The 22,685-nt window shown below is 35.4% G+C and overlaps 1 protein-coding gene across 3 annotated transcripts in view; it reads right to left on the bottom strand.

The window, feature by feature from the left end:
• SLC16A7 (solute carrier family 16 member 7) overlaps positions 1 to 22,685 on the bottom strand; it is a 79,946-nt gene that overhangs the window by 9,068 nt on the left and 48,193 nt on the right. For all 3 annotated transcript variants that reach the window (XM_085043979.1, XM_085043972.1, XM_085043986.1), the window contains 2 exons: positions 3,300 to 3,443; positions 869 to 1,681 (listed from right to left, as the gene is read on the bottom strand). In XM_085043979.1, coding sequence (XP_084900105.1) covers positions 869 to 1,681; positions 3,300 to 3,443 — 957 coding nt within the window. The remainder of the gene's footprint in view (positions 1 to 868; positions 1,682 to 3,299; positions 3,444 to 22,685) is intronic.

Raw genomic sequence — 22,685 nt, 5'->3', positions numbered from 1 at the left:
AAACTCACTGACTTCTGAGGCAAGGCTAGTGTGGTACAGGATATGTTCACACAGCTGGCAATCTCACTATCTTTATAGTCTTGTACTGTTGGGCTTACACTACAACACACACACCAAGATACACACCAATGCTTCTCAGTAAGATTTGAGCACCTAGTTTTTTAAATCTCTTATAGCATCAAGAATATAAAGAATATAAAGCTTAAATCTCTTATAGCATCAAGAATATAAAGCTTACTAGCAGCATTACTGAATACTGACTAAAATCTAGCAAACAGAAAATACTTTCTATGACACTCTCCATCTTTTTGCTGCTAGAAGCCCAAGTGTTACAAATATAGTCTAAGCCATACACCTAGGTTCCCATTAAGCACCCCTTAGACTTGAAAGAGAGAAGTTGGCAACACTGACATCTTTCAGTCAGTTCACACTCTGAACTGCCTTACCTATTTCTAGTGGCTATAGAAACAGGCTGAAGGACTGGCTGTGAGCAGAGCTGAGGTGTGAAATCATGCTCCACAGCACCGTGATGGAAACCCACCATGTGTGCACCCTGCCTAGACTGCTGAGCATGCCTGTGCTCCTTCTGACACCTTCCTGCTAGTTTTTGCTCTCTGGAAATGTCAATTCCCTCTGTTTAGACAAATTAAAGTTGTGTAAATCAGCGTAAATGAGCACTTTTCAAGCTGCCCCTAGGCTGTACAAAAGTAGATGATGCAGTTACTTTTTACTATCAGGCCGTTACAGTACATTTCTCCCCACAGTGGGAATATTAAATAACATTAAGAACAATGTTTATATTAATTCAATGTTAAATTGCAATATTATGCTGTAATGTCTGAAAAAATGGAAAGAAATAGATTCTTACCTCCTAGAGGAGGGCCTATGAGCACAGGGCAACATTCCACAATGGTGACAAGTCCAACTGCACTGGAAAATCTGGCAGCTCCAACAAGGTCCATCAATGTCTCAAAAAGAACGCTGCTAACCATTCCAAATGCAAACCCAAAAAATACAGCATATATCACCAAGCCAGTGTAATTTTCTGCCAGAGGGCACAAAATATGACAGACGCCATTGTACAAGACTGCAAAACTAAAAAAATACTGAATCTTTGGCCGGATAAACCTGGAGTTTGCTACAAGTCCCATGGAAGGCCTAGCAAACATGTCTACAAAGGCTAAGATAGAGAGCAAAAAAGCAGCAGAATATTCATCAATTCCCTTGTGCTTGGCATAAGGAGCCAAGAATACTATTGGAGCAAAGAAACCAATAAACATAATGACATTTCCTGACAAATATATCAGAAACCCTCTGTGTTTGAAGAGGGACAGGTCTAGATACTTATTAATAGTTTGCCAACAAGACTTCTTACTGTTTTTGTGCAAGGCAGAATCTCCTGTGCCTTTTTCAATATCTTTTTTCACAGGAGGGACTTTTTTTGGTCCAACAGGTCTCATAAGTGACCCAGCCACACAGCAGTTCAAAAGAAGTCCTCCCAGAATAAGAAAGCTTCCTTTCCAGCCAAAAGCATTAAAGAGGAATTGATTGAGAGGTGCCAATGTGCTCAGAAACACTGGACTTCCAGCCATCGCCAATCCATTAGCGATGGGACGCTTCTTATAGAAATACTTGCCAATCATGGTCAAGGCAGGCTGTAAGTTGAATGCTAAACCCAGACCTAAACAACACATAAAAGACAATATTATTGTAGGTTATGCAGTGAAAAACATATCCCACCTCTTTCAAGTTATTTTTAAATTGACCAGTATCCAAACCAGTGATCCTCAACATAGAAAGCAACTAGCATCAGAGAATAAAATACAGTTTCATTGCTGTCTATGAGTGTTAACAACATTGTCTTGGTGGGATTTGGTCATTTTCTTCCTGCAGTGCTGCACTGAAAGCCAGAACTCCTTGGTGTGTTTCAGCAATGACACATACAGAAGAATGATGGTATCAATGCCTTGACTCACAATTTTTTTATTTGTTAAGCCATAATACAATCCTCTCCTGGCTCATTTAACAAAAGTTATTAAATGTCACCTCAGCTCTGACGAATGCAGGGTTTATTTAAATGCATAAATCTTCTAATTTCTTATTTCCAACCCTAATTAAGATCTAACTTCTCTGCGAAACTGGAGCATAAAATGGCAAATTATTTTAGAGCACATTCAACTCCTCTTCCTGGTCACTATTAAGGAGTTGCACACATGAGAGCAGACCACACATCCACATCAGCTGAGTGTATCGAGTGAACCCCAAGGTGAACCTCTAGGCCTTCTCTCTGTGTTAAGACATCTAAGCAGTAAGCTCTAATATAAATCTGCCTGATGGTACAGGAGAGAAGCTTTCTTCAATGATAGGCCCATTCTGGACTCTGACTTTATTCTTTCAGTAGGCACCACATTTAGGATGTCAAAAAAACGAGTTTTAAGGATTAATCACTGAATTAAAGAAGGATTCCTTTAGTTCCAACATAAAGGAAGATAAGCCTGAATATACAAGTATCATCTCATTCATTTATTACCTGCCAATATCTCACCCTTCCTTCCTTATTCTGTGAAGGGACTCTAAAAAAAAAACCCACAACTTTTGATAAGGAGGCTATTTAACTTACTGGCATTACAATAACTGTAGTTCTTTACTTCAGGCAACATCTAGGTCTTTGATAGATAGATTCTGAATAATATAATTATTAGAATAATAATTCTATTATTCAGAATAGATAGATAATAGAATAGATAGGTAGGTAGGCAGGTAGATAGATAGATACTGAATAATTTTTTCTGGGGATTGTCCCTGGGGGATATTAAACACAAAATTCTTGAACTGAAAGTTGCTATACTTTTCTGTGAGAATATGTGTACGTTCAGACCTACAGAAAGCTGGTACAAGCTTTTGCAATTCTACTAGAATTTGTCTAGTCTCTGCCACCCTGTTTGCAGTGCAACATGACTGAAAGCTAAAACAATGAATGTGAAATTGTACAAAAATAACTGTAATAAGTGCTGTCAATTTTTATACCATAATTATAGTGCAGTGTGGAAAAGTGCATACATACAGCATTTATTGAATAAATTCATCAGTTGTTTCTGAATTATCCTAAGAACTAATTTAACATCATAGCAGTTAAAGGATTGGATAGTTTAGTTAGCTGAAATGGACTGATCTTACTACATTCTTAGATTGCATCCATACACAGAGAATTCTTGATCAGTAAGGCTCATTGGTAGAACAATATGAGAAATAATTTGATATAACAGAGCACAATATAACCTTTTAAAGAGGACTCTTACCTCCAACCACACCGATACATATGTACAGTTCAAGGACGCTATTGCAGAAAGAGGATGCAATCATTCCAAAGGAACACAGGATACCCCCTGCTATCATCACAGGCCTGCTACCATACTTATTCACCAAAATGCTGCTTATGGGACCTGTTGGTGGAAAGAAAATGCAATTTCAGGTAACAGGTAACGCTATCATACAAGTCTTTGTATTTACAACATGTTGGAATGCTTTCCTCTTCCATCCTGGAAAATGTTAAACTGTTTCTATACCAATCTGTCTTGCAAACACACACAGTGAGTTTGCAGGCATGAGACTGGATGTGGATATACTGCCTCCATGACAATATAAATATTGATTAGTTATTGAGATGGATAAAAAGACTAAAGACAACAGACAAGCAAGAAGGATTGTTACAGTTCACAAGTAATCAATACTGAGATTGGTCAATGGAGTTTTGAAATTGCAAGGACTGAAGAATTTCAAGTATGAGACAAGTATCAAAACTCCACAGAGCAGGAGGAATCTCCAGGCAAGCAGACTAAAATTACTTAATACTGCAGCGTGTCCTGAACCCCTCCTTAGAACCACACATGAGCTTAAAAATATCATCAAATCAGAACATAAATCTCTGGCCCCTGAAGCTTGTTTTCCCTTACCTCATCAGGAGGAGAGTGTTAATGGGCAGTAAGATGACTATAGGCTGTTTGGGAAAATCTAAGATGTGGTTTAGCATAAAGACCTATAAACTTTAAAAATATTGCTACAGGTCCATTTTTCAGTTTCAATTGCAGTTCAGTTTATGGTATAATTACATCCATACTAACCAAACAGCTAGTGTGCAATTTAGCATGACATACATTATATGTTTTTAAACGACCATGGCTAGAATAGATGGTGTGCTACATATCAAGATTAAGAGGTTGTCAAAGCTCTTTAGCTAAACCTGCATAGCATCTGATTACACTATATCTGGCCCAAACCATTATGAATAGTCTTGCTTTTGCAATACCTAAAGTTATCCAACACAAATATTAAAAAAAAAAAAAAGCAAAAAACCAAAAAACCCAACATCATAAAATGCATTTCAAACTGAAGATACAGCAGGCATCTAGCAAGAAGTGGAATGCCTTGATTTGCATCTAAGTTCACTGCAAGTTATTCACTGTACTTGTTACAGTTTTAAGTCTCTCTTTTTATAAATTTCTAAAAGAACAAATGTCAGAAACTTCATGCTGTGAAAAGCCAAATCCAATGAAATTTAGAAGTGAGCTTTTATAGGCACAGTGTTATTTTAGACTCCACTTTTGAATTACCTTAAATGTATTAGAGTATTATTATGGATTGACTGAAAATGTTAATTACTATTTGCATATCAACAACACAAGTCGTAAGGATATGCCAAATGATCAATTTTTAGCTTACTTCCTTACAGAAATAAGCTTCTACAATAGAGTTGCCCCGTACCTACCTGTCTTTTCTAACAGCTCATGAGTACAGAGATCAATTTGAAATCAACTTGACTGGAAAGCAAAGGTTTGAGTGAAGTTTGGATCTTAGTTTGTGTATTCATTAAATAGAATGAGTCCCAAGAAGTCTTAAGCACAACTGTATATTGAAGCCAAAAGACTTAAACATCCACAGCATGGAATGGACACCCAAACAGACCACAGCCCAGGAATTTATTAAAATACTTTAGAACACTTATGAAGCACTAAAACATTTAACTGACAGCTTATATGATGATATCCCTAATATTTATTTCCATTTGAGGGGAAACACTAAGCAGAATCGTGACAAGTGAGGCTTTCCCCTTTAAGACCACATGAAGAAAGCAGTGAAACATGGAAGAATGCAATTTTTTTTCATTTCTAGAGCTATGTTGGGAAAATCACTGGTTGGGCTCATGTTTGAGTCAGAAAGGAAACCCTTTTGCAATATGTAAACAATATAAATAATTTCTCTGAGTCAAAAAAGACCCTTTTAACTGGAAATCTTTTTTTAACTCAAAGCAAAAAGTTTAATCCCAATATCAAGTAATAGCTATAATTTTGAAAACAAATTACATATAAGGCAATTTTAAGAAAAAATTTAATTGTTATTGCTAAACACAGTACCAGTATTAATTGAAAAGATACAAAAATAACGATTTTTAAAATTATTTTAAAAATAATTTCCCAGTTCTTTTTCCTGTGATGACATGGAAGTATTTACAAAACTGAAAATGAAAAATTTGTTTAGTATTTGTTAACATTCTGACCTTTCCTCAAATTACTGGTATAATAAATGTTCCCTTGCTGTAGTCTTACTTGAAATGTTCCCTTGATGAGTTATTAAGAAAATGTAGGAAAGAGGCATCACAGCAGGGAAATATTTGAACCCACTATTTCTAGATTCATTCACTACACTACAACTGAAATTGACCCTTACATAAAAACTTCAGTTATGATATAGATAGACCTGTTAGCGATCTGTTTCTCATTAAACAAAGGCAGCATGAAAAGCCAGAAAGATAGGTGTGAGACCCAAGAACAAAGAGGGAGTAAATCCACACACAGCAGACTATCAAGTGTTCAAAAGAATGGCATTAGAAAAGATGTTTGTACAATATTGCTATAACGTTAGTATTTTAAATAAATTTCTGAATCAAAAAGACAGCATGCACAGTGCTGACAAAGTCTTCCAACCATAATCAAGAACAAAGATGAGCTCTGCTTTAATATTCACTCCAAAGGAGAACTGACTATAATATTAGTATATTTTAATCCTGTTCTATCAATCCTTCCTTTCTTCTACTGAAGGACAGGAAAATGAGGCATATCCTCATTTGTTATGGAAGAAATTTGGCTTTTTTTGTGTTTGGCTGGTTGCATTGTTTCAGTGTTGTCCAGAAATATTAAGTTCTCCTCTCCTTTTAGGGAAATCATCATGCAGCCATTCCTTATCAGGAACAAGAAAACTGCATCTCTGCAGATCTTCACTGTGGTAGTGAGGCCAGGACTGTAAGCTGCAGCTTTCCAGATCAAAGCACATAATGTTAGCTTCACCTACAAGACCTAATAGCTGAGCTCAAATATGGATATACTAACTTAGGTAAGTAGTAGATGAAGACACCAGAGCAAAGGCAAAGATGTCTGAGCATGTCTCTATACTTTCAAATGACACAAATCTGGAATGTATGATAAATTTAAAAATCCTTTAAACATAATATTCTCTTTGGGATGTTTTATTTAAGTTAATTATGTTTATTTACCACCACAGCTCCACTTAATTTGACGGCTTCTTTATGTATACTCCAGTATTTTGATTTAAAATGTGTGCATGCAAGAAATATTAATTGTTTGATAAAACATAAAGCTAGTTTAAGCTCCCTAAGATATCTAGGAACTCATCCAATGAGATAAATAGGTTAAACATTTTATTCTGACATCTGTACATACACTTGATTTTGAAGTCTCATAAAATAATACATATTCATACCTTAACATAGATAAGTCTACATAAATTCCAGCTGTTTTTCTGCCATCATATGTTTTATAGCCTTGTACAAATTTCATTTCCCATCTAACATCTTCTACAATTATTTAAGAAATGCTCACATGCCAGCACGGGTCTATATTCCTAGTGTATTTTTTCTTTTTGATGAAGGCAGATTAAGCTGTTTAAATACTATAACACTGACAAAATCTTGCTACACATTAATGTACATTAATGCACTAAAGGATTGCTGGATCTCTGAATCTACTTTCCCTAAGCCTGAAGTCACTGCATAACAGATGTTAAGTCAGGAGACTCACCAGAATATTTACTCTGATCTCTCCCTTAACACCTACAAACCATCAGCCACAAAAGATTATATACTCCCTAAACCAAATTTAAGACCATTATCATAATATGCTAACACTCTCACAGCTGTATTTTTATTTTATATCTTTATGTTTCAGGCAAATGACCAGGCTGTGAGAAGGTATAAGACGGGAACTGTAACCAGTGCCACTGAAAAACAGTTTCAGGAAGGGTTGTGCTTTAAAAGAAAAAATAGCAGCTTTTCACATTGTTTGTCATAATGCCAAGGGAAAGATGACAAAAGTAATTTCAGCTATGTGAGCTGAGGCAAGATCATGCATTTTGGAGTTGTTTATGATGTTTCATACAAAGTCTATAGTAGTGTGACGCCTATGTTCTGTTTCAGTGGCTCAAGAGAGCATTCACTTGCAGTTGTGCACAGAGAAATTGTGATTCTGAGCGTACATTTAGATTAGATGTCAGGAAGAAAATCCTCCCTGTGAGTCTGGTGAGGTGCTCAAAAATATGAAGTCCACTAACAAGAACTCATTCAATCACAAAGGCTTTAAGCAAGCACTTAGTACTGTTATTGGAGTGCTATCTCTGGTTTTCAGAGGAAAAGCAACCCAAAATGCTTAAAACCTGCCCATTAAGTTGGAAAACACTTTCTAAATATGCTAGCTTTTTCATGCAGGACTAAGTAAAAATATTATGCATTCTGTGACAGTCTTATCTCTAGTTCAAACACCTTTGACCAAATTCTTTTAGTACTCTTGGACAGGCTTTAGAGAAGAGAAACAGGAAAAAAAATCAAAAATATTAAAATGTCATACAACTATTTTTAATTATTTTGTGTATTTGTATTTTTTATCATGTTTCTGGGAATGGTAATCTGCAACTCTGACATACCCTATGTATTTGTGTAAAAGCAATGAAGGTAAATTAGTTCAAGAATAATTGGAAAGTTTTCTCTGTGCATGTTGCAGCATTTTTTTTCCATTTCATGTAACATTTACAACTTTCTGATTCCATAAACCTAAGTAACACAGTAACCTTGACAGCAAATAATGAGAAAAAATGCTCTTGCAGTAAATACCACCCAACAGAAAAGGGTAACATTGAGTTAGGGTTGTTAGACTACAAGTTAGGAGAGCTCAGCAGCTAAAAGCTCAACCTGCCAGGGAGGATGCAGTCAGTCGTTCAACCATCCATCACACTTTGCTCTCCACTTCCCCTCCTCTTAACGACATTTCCTCAATGTCATTACCCTGAATGCTCACATTCTCACTTGTGTCCTGAAGGAGCCTTGAATTCTACCAAGTTTTTATCTTTCGATCTCTAATGAAGATTCATTTGGCCTTCAGCTATTCCTTAGGAGGTTGATATGAAATATAGTAATTGTGTGTATGGTAACACCCAGGAGAAGCCTGACTGATGGTGGAGTGCTCAGCACTGGCTGCTTCCTCATGGTTTCTCCTCCCAAAAAGGTTACATCTGCAAGTTTTGAAGTGAAGTGCTCAGGTCAGAAACACATATGTCTGACCACAAGTATGACCCATCTTTTTCCTGAAATGTTCAGGAGAAACAAAATGAGTGGTCAGTGGTGCTGGTACTTGCTGTAAATGTAATGCTTTTAAGGAGAAATTACAGGTGCTTTGGTATTTTGTGTTTTTCTAGTCATACGTCAGAGACACAAATCAGGGGCTTTATATATTTTGATTAAAGCTCTTGTTTGGCTTGCAGGTTTTTTTCTTGTTTGTTAGGGTGCAAATGTGTATGGAGTCATGGACCGTGTAATTTAGAAAACATCTTCAAGTTAGTAAATTGCTCTATATATATGAATTTTAAAAAGTTGGAAAAATGCCCAGTTTTTAATCAAGGAGTAGCCATGCTGATTATTATTTACATGGATACATATCAATGCTTTATTTTAATTATGTTTTGCATGCTCTGCAGAGGAATTTTTTCATGAAAGGCTAAAACACTTGATCACAATGCAGAAGACTTTAAGATAAATTATGACATTTCTTTTGAAATGAGCAATATGAAACTTCATCATATTTAATAGGAAATGAGTGTAATTCTGTGAGCTACTGAACACTCAGCAGATTTCAGAAACATATATGGTAACTGACTAGAAAAGTTCTGTCCCAAAATTAATTGTCCTAATTTCACGTTGACATCTTTATTGTGAATAGAAATTAGATACAGCCAGATATTTCAGCATTTTTATAACTTTCCTTACATTTGTTTTCCTGTTACCTTCAATATGACCAAGTAAAGTGAAGCCCTTGCACAGATATTTTCAAAAACTAGTCTTCCAACTTACAAAAAGGTAAGAAACAAGAAAGAAGAAAGGAGGGAAGAAGCTAACAATGAGATGGAACCAAAGCACCTATAAGAGAGTTGTATATAAACAGAGACACTGTGACACCAAGCACATATTTTTCCAGCAATGCTTTGCATGCCTCTGTAAAGGGGATAGCTGGAAATAGCATCAGCACATGATATGTGCATTGCAAATAATCTTCTCAGAAAAATGTTCACTTCTTCATAGAAACCCAAGCAATCAGCTTGTAACTTGAGCGTGGAGTGTATCAACATGAACATTAGAAAATTCAATGGCAAATAATGAGGTACTGGGAAGAATTAATGGAAGTTTCTGCAGAAGGCAATGAATTTTAAACCTTAGTATTTAAGAGAAATTAAGTCCTCAGGACTTTACAGGCTTGCATGAATCTAAATTTAAAACAGCTTTTCTAACTCAAAAAAATGTGTTGGGGATTTCACTTAAATATTATTACTGTTGAATGCACAATGAACCTGTGCCATTAAAAGTAACTTCTCCTTCAAATGAAAAAACAAACAAGGACTTATTCATTATCCCCCCTGGAAATATAGTAAAGATAATAATACTGATATATAAATATTACTAAATGTAATTATCCACAGCAATAGGCACTATAGAAGGCAATAATAAATTAAATTTCCTTTTTTTCAGGGCTTCATTGGCAATTTCATGAGGCATAACTCAAATACTCTCATGAAAATGTGTAGTGGTTTTCTTTTAGAAAAAACTGCAGTGTTATCCATTCATCTCAGTGGCTGTTCCTAATTTCTTTGTGGATGGCTGAAATGAAAGGCTAAGTTCAATTTTGTAATATCTGTGTTTGGGCATGTGAACTGAAAGCATGCCATTTCTGAATATTTAAAATAAATCAAAATAGGTCTTCCTTCAGGGAACAAAGGGAAATTAGTACTAATCAGAAACTAGAGGTTCATTTATAGATAACCAGTACATCTATCAAATAACTTTTCTGTCTCAAAAATAACCTTACTAAAAAACTGCTATGCCTAGACATGGAGACTGCATACTCACACAAACATACTCACAAAAACAAAAAACCTCAATGCTTTTCCTCATCTCATTGATGGAGTCTTAATGGTAAAAATGGGTTGTTTTTTCCTGGCGTAATAAAAGGCACTTATCCTGTTATAAGTATTTTTCACCCAAACCCTTCTGAATTCACTCTTTCACTTTCAAAGAACTTGAAAATTTCTAATTGAAGACTTAGTGTTTAGTACTTTGTGCCTTTCAAAATTAGGTTACAATTTTTAGTTATCAAATTTGTCTTTACAGCTTGCTAACTGTGAACAATATTGCCAAACAAGTTCTGCATATTCTGCTGTTAAGAAGGTGGCTGATTTTCTGCAGATCATAAAACTGAAAACAAAAAAGATAGAGGTTAACACTGTAACAACTATATTTATAGCAACTTGAAAATAAAAGATAGCTAGTTAATCTATGAAAAAACTGTTGGGACCTAATAAAAAACAAACAAAAAACCAAAAAACCCCAAACAAAAAAAAAACCAAACAAAACAAAAAACCCAAAAAGCCCCAAAAAACAAACCCAAAAAAGACAAAACAACCAAACCAAAGAGTTCATGCAAATATCTCTTTTAATTCTTTATAGACATTTTTCCTAAACGACATTATTGGATAGTTACAAAGGTTTTCCTTCTTTTCTTTCTTCCTCTTTGAGGAATGACTGTCTTTTCTAAAAATCTGTGTATACACATGTGAACACAATATTTGTAAATGTTCATTACTGACCACCTCCTATTATTCCCCATTATCATTCTTTATTTTTATACACCTACTTAAAAATCCCTGGCTGCTTTTCCTGGAAGCAGAACAATGCTTTGTCAATTCTGCCTAGCAGAATTTTAGAGAGCAAAAAATCATAACCAATACAATAGTCTAGGCAATTGAGTTGTTCATAGGAACATGGGGTATATTCTCTGAACTCAAATCAGTACATTTTTCAGATAATGCATTCACAGTGAAAAATTCAGGCAACTTCAGTTAAGATTAATATTGTCATTTGGATTTCTCTGTCTTCTACAAATTGCCCACCATATTAAAGTCTGTACAATATCCCATTTTCATCCTGCACCTCATCCTACAGTTTATTTGTTTTCTTCTAGAATAATATTCTATTCAACTAACTCAACCTGGAAATGATTCCTTATATACTGTTACAGGCAATAATACGTAATTTCAGAGAAAGCACAAGATACTTGCTTCTTCTCAGTTGCTCCTTTATCATATTCCTTTCTGGTCTCAGTTTTGCACTGCATAATTAAACTTCAAATTGAAAATACTGAATCTATTACTTATGATGCTTCTGTGGACCACTTACTGTGAATTATGGATCATTAAATCTCATCTACATACTTAGAATAAATGTGATGAGAAGTATAAATCTGGAGGTATTTATAACATGGAAGTGTCCAGAAAAGTCATCATATTCAGGTCATTGTCAATAACATTGTAAGATTACTTCCAAATGCACTTAACACATTAGTATCATCAGGCTTAAACTCTATTTTATAGAAAAAAAAAAAAAAAATAAAGCATTACCTTATCATTTTAACAACATTTTTTATAATCCAATAAAATGCATATGGTGGCTTTTGGTGCTAACATTTAGAAGCCTAAGTGTATCAAATTCCCAAATTCCTTTACAACCCTTAAATTAAATAATTTCAATAAAACTGTACTCAATGATATTTATATTTGATAATATAATAAAATATTATACTTAGTAATATAATAAATACATTATTATACTTAGTTAACAATGTGGTGAGGGAATGTGAACAGGGAGGGAAAAGGGAAGAGTGACAGGACGAGAAAGGGCAAAAGAAACAGAAGGGTGAAGGGAATTTATTTGTGTTTCAAAGATATCATACAAAATGGGAACTAAGCATTCTCATTAGTTTTTGGCACCTATTTGGAGTGCAAGTGCAGACAGTGGTAGTGTATTAATGGGATCATTCCAGACACAGAATTTGCATTTTTTCCCACTGTTTTTCAAAATCCATTCAGTTGCAAATTAAAACTGAGAATCTTTGTGGAGCTTCATTTGTTTTGGTTTTTATCCCCTATTTTCAGACAGTTGAAAAAATAACATGTGTTTATATTGAGAGGAATCTGTTAAATTATAGAATGATACATAAAATAACACTGAATATTTCTCTTCCTGGTCAAAAAGACTAAAACAATATAAACTGTTGAATGCCTAGAAACACAAAGAAAAAAAAATCAAAACTAGAATAATGAACAGCCAAAATATCCTCTTGATCAAAAACAGTAACAAGATTTATGTGATGCTTTTCATTTTTCAGTGCATTTTTATTGCAAGTTTGCTCAAAGTAGTGGCCTTTATTACACCCTAAAATAAGTGGAAACTTTGAGGACAACTCAGTGAAAAACTCTGAAACTGTCCCACAGCTTCAGACTACAACATCAGGGACATGAAGATGATTAGAGGAATGGAACACTTTCCATAGGAAAGGCTGAGAGAGTTGGGATTTTTTAGCCTGAAGAAAAGAAAGTTCCAGGTTGACCTTTCAGTACCTGAAAGTAACCTGCAACGAAGGTGGAAAGGGACTTTCTACAAGAGCATGGAGTGACAGGGCAAGTGGGAATGGCTTCAAGCTGACAGTATGATTAGATTCCATACTAGGAAGAAATTCTTGACAGTGAGGGTGGTTAGACACTGGAACAGTTGCCATGAGAAGTTGCTGATGCTCCATTCCTGGCCAGGTTAGATGGGGCCTTGAGCAACCTGATCTAGTGGAAAGTGCTCCTGCCTGTTGGTGGTTGAACTAGATGACCTCTGAGATCCCATCCAACCCAAACCATTCTATGAGCTATGATTTCTAATTTGCTTAAATTTAAGACAACCCACATTTAACTGCTTTTTAAAAATAATAATATTCAGGAAAACATTTACTGATTAATCAATACTTTAAGAGTGGCTTCTAATCTCGTGTCCTCATTCTATTTTCCTTGATTCTCTACAGACAAATACATGCCTCAGTATAACTCTATCCAATAAAATTGAGGGAGAAATCAGATATTATTTTAAATATTTATGTCTGAGTAAATATAAGTTTATCTTTGCATATTCCCATCACCACCTAACATATGTTTTCTCATCAGAGTTGAATTTGCCATTGAATGGTCACTTTTAGACTTCCATCTACAACAGAAAGAGCTTTACTTGATGGGTCTCAAATTTTTAGATGTTCCCTGTGTATGGTAACATGCCATTTATTTTGTGGACAAATACAAATTACCATAAGTTACAACCAAGTTGGGGCTGAAGGAGTAATGAAAAATTAGTAGAAGAAGCCTAGGACTTGGACAGTGGAAAAGAAATATATTATAAGGGAACTGGACAAAGGCCTTTATGGCATTTGCATTTTGGCTGGACTAGAGAGAAAACAACATTTGTAACATTCTCTACGTGGTCCTTTCCCTTGCAGCACCAGAGGATACTCCTCCACAGACAAGGTTTTTTGAAAATGTGCATGTGGGGAAGTCCAGATTAGGTCTGCTTGCATGAAATATTTGAGCTCTTCTGCAAAAAGCAACATGAAGCGGCTTGGTGACCTAGTCCCACCTTGCTGCACTTGAAGACAGTATTTGTGTGGCTTTTGAACAAGGAGGGTTTTTTACCAGCTGTGAAGAAATAAACAACCTGCCACTGGCAGAAACCTTATTCTCTGCCTAGTAATGTGAAGCAGCTTCCTTCTAATGATTGTGATGCATCATAAATTCAAAATAAATTAGTGTCCATTAAAATATAGGCTTCTCATGATTTGTATTACAGACACTACCTAAGCATCATGCATTTCTGGAGCCACCTTTCAGCTAAAGAATTATGTTGACATTCTTCAGCAAGAACATATTAAAATAATCCAATGAAATATACCTACTTCTGCAAAGATTTACCATGTGTGCCTGTGAGGAGAATATTACTTAGGTTCACTGAGGAAGGTAATATTTTCTTCCTACAGGAGGAACTATGTTTCTTTAGTAAGTTTTAATACATCTTTCTGGAAAGCAATTGGTCATAACTTTGACTGATCTAGGTAATGTGTATATCTGAACACCTTGTGAGGTAATTTTTTTCTTTTTTTAATATCAATGGAAATAATCTGGAAGAAATTCCATGATACAAACTTCTTCTTGTCTCACTCCCATTTGCCACTTTAGCTCTGTTTCTCTGAGCATAGGGTCAAGTGCTTTGCACTCAGGTTACTGTTTACATTTGAGTAAGTAAATATGAAGAGCTTCTAAATCACAATGGCAAATGTAACCTTGCACACTTTTTGCAAAGGTATAAACTATGGTGCTGCGTGAAAGACAAGAGAATCACTCCCACGTGTATTATGTGGCATGCTAGTTCATTTTTAAGGAACAATACAGTAAATTAAGGCAAGCATTGCATGAACCAACTTTATGCTTTAACATTCATTTTATTCCCAAGCTGAAATAAAAATTGCAAGCCTCAGACTTTTCACTACATTAAAATTCTTTAAGAAAGTCACTCTGAAATATCTCAAATGTCTTCTGCCATATAAACAAACAAATTAGAAATAGAAATGTGTGGCATTACCATGAATTAATCCTTCCTTTTAGCTCAAAATAATTGCAAACATTTTGTTCAGGGTTATTAGGTATCATATTGCATTTCATTACCAAACCTCCTTAGAAAAATTGCTATTCCACAGTTTCTTATTTGAGTATAAGCTCAGTTGCTGGACTGTGTTATTCATTACTGTATATGTCGTCACCTAACACACATCTCTGTGAGATGAGCTGCAACATCTCCTTTTGTGAGGTGTAGTCCTGCAAGTCTAGCCCATAGGACACAGTGGCTTGTGGGCATTTTTTGCTGGGTTTTTGTTTGTTTGTTTGTTTGTTTGTCAAACTTTTTTTCTTTTTTATACCTTTTTATCACAATAGAAACCTATTTAGCCAAAATGATTGTTCATGCAAGGGGGCATGAGCCCCTTAAAATTATCTCCAAAGAAGACTACATTCTCTTCCCATGTGACAATCACACCATTTCAGGTCTCTACCTGGAAGTGTTTTGTTACAGAATATGTTGCTTCAATGAAAAATCAGAATAATCCTTACAGTTACAGTGCCTCATTCTTGGCTCCTCAGTGCACTTTGCAGCACTGGAACTCTATGGAATCCAATAAATTAAAATTGAAGTTAGGAGACTCATGGTTCAGGTCAAATTGTACTGTGTCCTTAGATTTTTGTTTCCTATTTATGAAGCAGAGATAAGATTACTAACAAATAAGTCAAAATTTTTTTAAAAGATTAGTTCAATAAAGTGAATACCACCAGCTTTGCTTAAATACTGTAAATCTTCAAAGCCAGTATTCTATATTTTATTTATATTTTATTAAGGGAGAAAGATATGAATCATTTATGGATCATGTCTTTTTAAGGTGAATATAAATAAAAATGAGATTTTAATGAATGCCTCTGGGAGCACTTAAGTTATTGAAGGTACACTGTCAAGAAACTTTGATGCTGCAAACACCTAAGGATGAACATATTTACATAAACATATAAACATGTTTACATGTTGACTTTCGGTAGGTGAAAAAATTTAATTTAACTTTGAACTTTATGAGATCGCTAAGATATTTAAAATGAAGCATCTCTTGCAGGATAAGCACCAATGCCCATACTTGGAATGGAGTCCCAAGCAATTATATTAGATGTCTCTGATAAGAGCATAATCTCATCAGTGAAAATGTTCTTTCTCTCCAGCTTTAAACCCTTTTGTTCCTTAATTAAATCTTGCATGGTAACAATTATTGAGTCTTGGTTTCTTATGGATTGAATAGTTCCTCTAAAGACAGTCCTTAAGTTAAATATCCAGAAGCAAAACCTCTTGCATTTTATATACTTGTTGCTCTGAAAATTGCAGCTACTCTGATGAGTCAAGTAATAGCAGATTCATACACTTTATTACATACACTTAAAGCTTAGCAATGCCAAAATAAGGAGGGATTAATTCTGCCTGTTGGGTACATGCCAATAATTCAAACAATGTAGACCAGGACTGCTCTAGAAGATTTTCTGAGCAAAATTTTACTACCAAGGTCATGAGATTATTCCACCTTCTAGGGAAGCCAGGCAGTTATATTAGATGTCTCTGAACTTTTCCTCTAGATTCTTTTAGCACTCAAAAGACGAAGTCTTTAAAACATGGTTTATTTGATGTGTTTTGGACATTTAACTTTGGAAGAAATAGATTACAAAATTCCCATCTTTATGACAACAGAAGACGTCTAGACAAATGGATCAGATGTAGGCGCCTATGCTGAGGAAGACTAAACACATGAATTCTGTTCATATTATCTCCAGCTACTATCGCTAAAAATCTGTAAAAATACCACTACTTTCTTCAAAGTTTTCTAAAAGTTAAAGCTCTTAATGGTAAGTGTTTCAAAGCGTTATCCATAGAACAGCAAATAGGGCACACATTCCCATCATCAGTGAGAAAGTGTTGAAGGACAAGGAAATCAACATCTTATTTCACAATACAGTTCCTGTTTTAATCACATTCTTTCATTTGGATGTCTAGTCATAGAAGATATTCCCCCAAACAAAAGTCAGGTAGAACTCCAATGCAAATACTTAACTGTTTCTTGATAACAAACGCCCACCAAAATTTGTGAAAAAGAAAGCGAAGCTTTTCTTTGGCTTGTAGGCACCAACAAAACATCTACTACCTACTAAAGCTGCATTTGTTTGTACTCTTTGACATAAAGAATCTTAACAGAATATCACTATTAGATGGAAAGGTTCTGACTCCTCAAAAACTCTTCCTTCATATGGTTTACACATGTAAGTCCATGCGTCATGTGGTCTCTGCAAAAACCCTTAAAACCAGTTAATCAATTGGAAGAGTGCTTAATATGGCTATAAATACATTCTAAAACCACCTCATTTTTTCATTTCTGCTGTTCCTCTGGCATCACCATAAATCTGTCACCAAGTTCCTGGCCCACTTACCTCTGCTAATGACTACCAAACTACATATCTTTATGAATCATGGTACATCTCAGCTGTTGCCATTTGATAATGGCTTAGAATACCTTCTAAACATATCAGTACAACTCTGTTTTCCTTGAATATACTCTCCAAAATAAACAAGGGAATAGTTCTTAGACATTCCAAAACAATGGACCAGTAAAATTCTATAATAAGTTCTTTGTAAAGTGCTGGGTTTATTATTTCATTTGAAGTACTGGGTGACTACAATGGTATACACAGACTTTTCCTTCCCCACAGTTCTTCTCTGGTATCTGCTTAAATATCTCACGATTCCCAGTTGTGCTAGACCATTGTTTCATTACCTTTGAATTACCCTACACACATTATGAACACAGCCATTGTAGGATCCAGTGAAAAATGATATGGGAACTGATCCAACATTTGCAGGACACACAAAATAAAGCATTCCTTCGTCAAAGTTTTACAAGCTCAATGAACATATCAAAGGCCTTAGTTTGTCCCTTGATACCTTTCTTAAACAAACCCTAAGTTTTAGCCCCTTAGAAAATGATGCATGTTATTTATTATTGTTAGACTTTGACCTATTACTTGAAACTAAGTGGGAATCAAAAAAGAATCATCCTTGCAGATAAAAAAACCTGGCACTATTGATTATTTTACTTATAGAAATCCCTGTCTATAAAACCAAATTAAGATCAAGACAAATGCAAAGACTTACAAAAGGAAAGAGTGATTAATAAGTGTTCATTATGTGATCCACATTGCCTACCTGGATGTAACTAGACCGGTTTCATTAAAAGGCTCAAGTTAATTAAATCTAAGTTACCATAAATATTTCTATAGATTCATGGAATCATTAAGGTTGAAAAAGACCTCTAAGATCATCGAGTACAACCACTAACCCAGCACTGCCATGTTCACCACTAAACCATGTCCCCAAGTGATCATATGTATCACAACATTACTAATCCCTTATGGCTGGAATACCAAAAGAGGTTCGTAGAAGCACAGAGGAAACTCTCTATAATGTAATGTCTTTCTGACAACTACTCAAAATTAACACAAGCATACAATAAAAAGACAAAAAACTCCTTATTTCTCTTGGTGGAAGCATGTCCTTAACTTTGAGACTGGCTTCCTGAGTGTATCTCAGTCGATCCCAGCCAAAACTTTGTTTCATGAAAACTCAACAAAATTGGATCCCTAAAAGGCAACGAATATTTAGAAATTAGATCTTGTCTGTTAAGCCAAATGTAATGAGTTGCAGAGTAAAAAAACAGCTTGTTTTCGTACAAAGAATGAAAAACCTGTTAAAAAAAAAGTGTACATCTATAACAGAAATGCTTTTTTTTTCATCTTTCTTCCCATGACCATTTTAAAGAGTGTTTTCTAAACAACCAGGAAGGCCTCTGTTTTAAACATCCATTGCTGCTGCAGAACACTACTGTACAAGGCACAGTTTTACTAAAACTCAAAGCCTTCCAAGAAATGTAAGACCTGGCTGTACTACCTTTCAGAGGCTTTAGCATTCAGGTCTTGTTCTGTAAGAACTGAATTAATGTATATTTATAATATTTTTGTTAATCTCATCTCCATTTGCTAGTAAAATTCAAAACACTCTGTTCTTGTGAAACCTCATTATGACTCCTTTTTCTTTATACGTGAGTCTCAAATTAACTTGACATAGATGTTTTACATATATTTTAGGCTAAATGTGAAGTATTCCCTTATGCCCATGAGGCACTCAGAAAGTTGGTAAGTTCTGCTTTCAAGGACACTCTAAATGAGGTTATTAAAATTCAACACTTCGTGTATTCTGATGGGGAAAAACATTTGCCCCTGACAACAAAGGAAGATAGGCCAATTCAAGAAAGCATCTCAATCTCCATATGGATGGCCACTGAATTCGTTGTGCCAGTATTTGTAAAACCAAAATTAGAAAATGTTATCAGGGAGGAAGAAAAGTGTAGGAACCCAGGACCTGCACAAAAGTAAAAATCCATAACCATCTGTTGTTTGTGTTACATGGATTTCACAACTGTCATCTCCACTGTGCACGCCATTTCATCTTCAAAGCAATATCACCAAAACACCCACTGAGATAAAATCACAAATATTTTGAACATACCATATGATATGTTATTTTCCAAATTAATATTAGACAAAGTCAAAATGAGGACTTGTCTATAGGTTACTTTTGTGCAGACACATGGAAAATCCTTTAAAGTGTTTGCTTCTTGGAAATATTTAACTTCAAACTTGAATAACTTAAGCAATACAGAAGAAAGAAGTTGCTGCATTTTTAAAGTATAACTGTGTTTTGAAAATTTTTAATGGCCACTCCATACACTTATACAGTATCTTTTGTCAAAAGCAGACTAAAGATGCTTTTAAAATTATTTACATAGAAATACTATCCAGAAATTAAATGAACCTTTTATGTTTTCTGGACTTCAGACCAGCAAGACTGTCCCACACTTCACAGCTGTGTATGACTTGAAGGATTTATCAGCTCTCAAGCTAATCTTCATAACCCAATGTTTTACTCAAAAAGTCGTTTTTGAGAAGCAGCAAACAAACAAAAGAAACAAAAACCACAAGCTGATATTGTCCTTGGAAAAATGACAGAAAAAGAGTTAAGGACCAGTGAGTAAACAAGCTGCTTTTTCCCTGAGGAAATCTAAAACTCAAGGTCAGCTCTGTCTGAAATCAACAGACCTGTCACATGGCTTTCATAGCTGCCACTATGGCTCCTATCAAACCCACACTGAAAGCAATGAAAACATTTTTACTGGAAACAGATCAAGCTCTGATAAGAAGCTCCCTAATCACCTTTGGCTGATAACGCTGCACAAGGTGAGAGGTGAAGTTTTGAAAAAGAGAAGAATGAATTATGAGAACTTGATGTCAAATGTATTTGACCTTTTCTTTATTTCCTTAACGTCTCTGTGTGTTGGAGCAGAAATCTCATTCTGTAAGTATACAGATACATATATAGTTCATATATATAAGAATACATACATGCACATGCATTTTCTATACGTATCTGTTCCTATGCATACAGAAACACAGATTGTGCTGTCAGGATAACTCAACTAATTCCATTCTATCCCAGCTTCTGTTCTCCAGTAACAAAAGTCTGGTGGTCTCAATCTCAGTCCCTTGGGTGCAGGAATCCATCACAAAACCATCACCCTTAATTTAATGCAATTGACAGTCTCTGCCCAAGAGAGGCAGAAGAAGGAGTTACCATGGAGACTGAACTACTGCTCTTCTCCAGAGGATGCTTTTATCAAGCATGGCCTGAACAGCAGAGGCTGTGCAATACTTGTAACCTTAATTACATCTCTGGATCTTACTTTTTGGGATGCCTTTTTAGTAAACACTAACAAACATTAAAGGCTGGGGAGTGGGGACAAAGGAAGAGAGAGCTTAAGAAAACAAACAAACCAACCATCCAAAACACAACAAAAAACAGTATGCAACTGCGTATTTTGCCAGATGAGAGAGAAAAGGAGTTTCATATTGATTTGATTTATCAGATTTGTCACCTCTGCCTGGTGCTTTCCTAACAGGGTGAATGCTGTGCTTGACCTATTTGCTGGAATTAACCAGGACTGCAGGAGACCATATGGATTGCCAGATGGTCTGCTATAATTTAATGCCATTTATTCTAAGTATGAAGTAAGTGATAAATATAATTAACATTCTTTTAGCTCCTTACTGGAGCTTTTTTCTCAGGCATTGAAAGGTAAGTTAATACCTTGTTGGTGAAACACAGATGCCAGCTAATTACTGCGAGAGGCTGCAGCCTCCAAAGCAAAAAGTGTCTGCACAGACTCTAAGTTATTCACTGACCCCACTGTGATGATTAATAGGTTGAATGCTAAGCTGTAATGAGGATGACAGATCTTAGATGTTTTCAGGTTACCTTAATTAGTAGTATGATGAACAGTGTTCATCGCAGATGTATGTATCACACTTCATAGTAAACAATACACCTTGTACTTGTGGCCTGAACGTGTATTTAACATTAAAGCACATCAAATGTGAAGGAAGAATCAAACCACCTTCAGACAGTAAAAACAATGAAGTGATTTCCTTCTGAAATGTTTTTCCGGATTGCTATTTCATATTCTGCCAGTGATTGTCTAAATGGGCTATTTTTTAGGAAGTGGTCCTAGAGAAGCTATGGCTTCAAAGAGTGTTTATATCAGGCAGGGTCGTCATTCTCAGCATTTTAAAACCACGAGTCTGTAACAAGATATCCAAACAACTTTGCCTCCTGTTCCTGTGCTGATAACCTTCGTAGTAAATAGGGTAGGTGTTAGCAGAACAAATAGCAAACAATTTCGTAGTTTTAATGTCAATTTACAAGTGAAGATAGTAGTTGTTAATCAGAAGAGTCAAAGTATTAGGGAAAAGGTAAAAATACTGAACCTTTTGCATTAAATATGGAAATGCGCACATTTAACCTTGCAGATAAAAACTACCAGAGCTAAATATCCTGAGATTTGCATCCGTACTCTTAATAAAACTGGGATGAACTCTGACCTGAGAGAAATTACATAAATTAAATGCTATGCAGAGAACACAACAGAACAGCAGCTGCACTATACAGCAAACCTGCTTTACATTGTTAAAGGAGCCCAGGTCAGCAAGTCATAGCATATGGAAAGCAGAAACAAACATCTGTGTTCTTCCCATGCTCCAGATGGGTTCAGCACTTGCTCAGAGCCCTCCACAATTGCACAGGTACACTCCAAAGTGCAAGTGCTGATGCACCCTCAAGAAAGCTCTATATTGGTAGAGGGGACCTGAAGGTGATGAGATATACCCACTTTTACTCCACTCTTGATTGCATCAAGTTTTTTCTTCACCTGGTGAGTTTTGGTGAATCACTTGACAATTGTCACTGGTCCTATAAAATCCTTTATATTTCTCCCCTAGCATATGAATAACTTATGATTTTCTACTAGTATACGAATAAAAATAGTATCAAAATTTCTGAACAGCATGTTTTTGTTGATATTGATACCATTTGTCAAGATGTCTTCATAAGGTCTAAGTGACTACTAGAATTTGAAAAAAGATCCATTTTTCTAGTCCATCAACTGAAAAATATTTACCTGAGGTGCTAAAACTAATGCTATGCTGGCTCCAGCTTCATTATTATACTCAGAGGGGGAAAAAGAGGTACC

Source organism: Lichenostomus cassidix, chromosome 1Aa, assembly GCF_008360975.1.
Source record: "Lichenostomus cassidix isolate B80296 chromosome 1Aa, HeHo_3.0, whole genome shotgun sequence".
Taxonomy (NCBI): domain Eukaryota; kingdom Metazoa; phylum Chordata; class Aves; order Passeriformes; family Meliphagidae; genus Lichenostomus; species Lichenostomus cassidix.
Note: the sequence above shows the minus strand (reverse complement) of the source record. Positions and strands in the feature narration are given on the sequence as shown.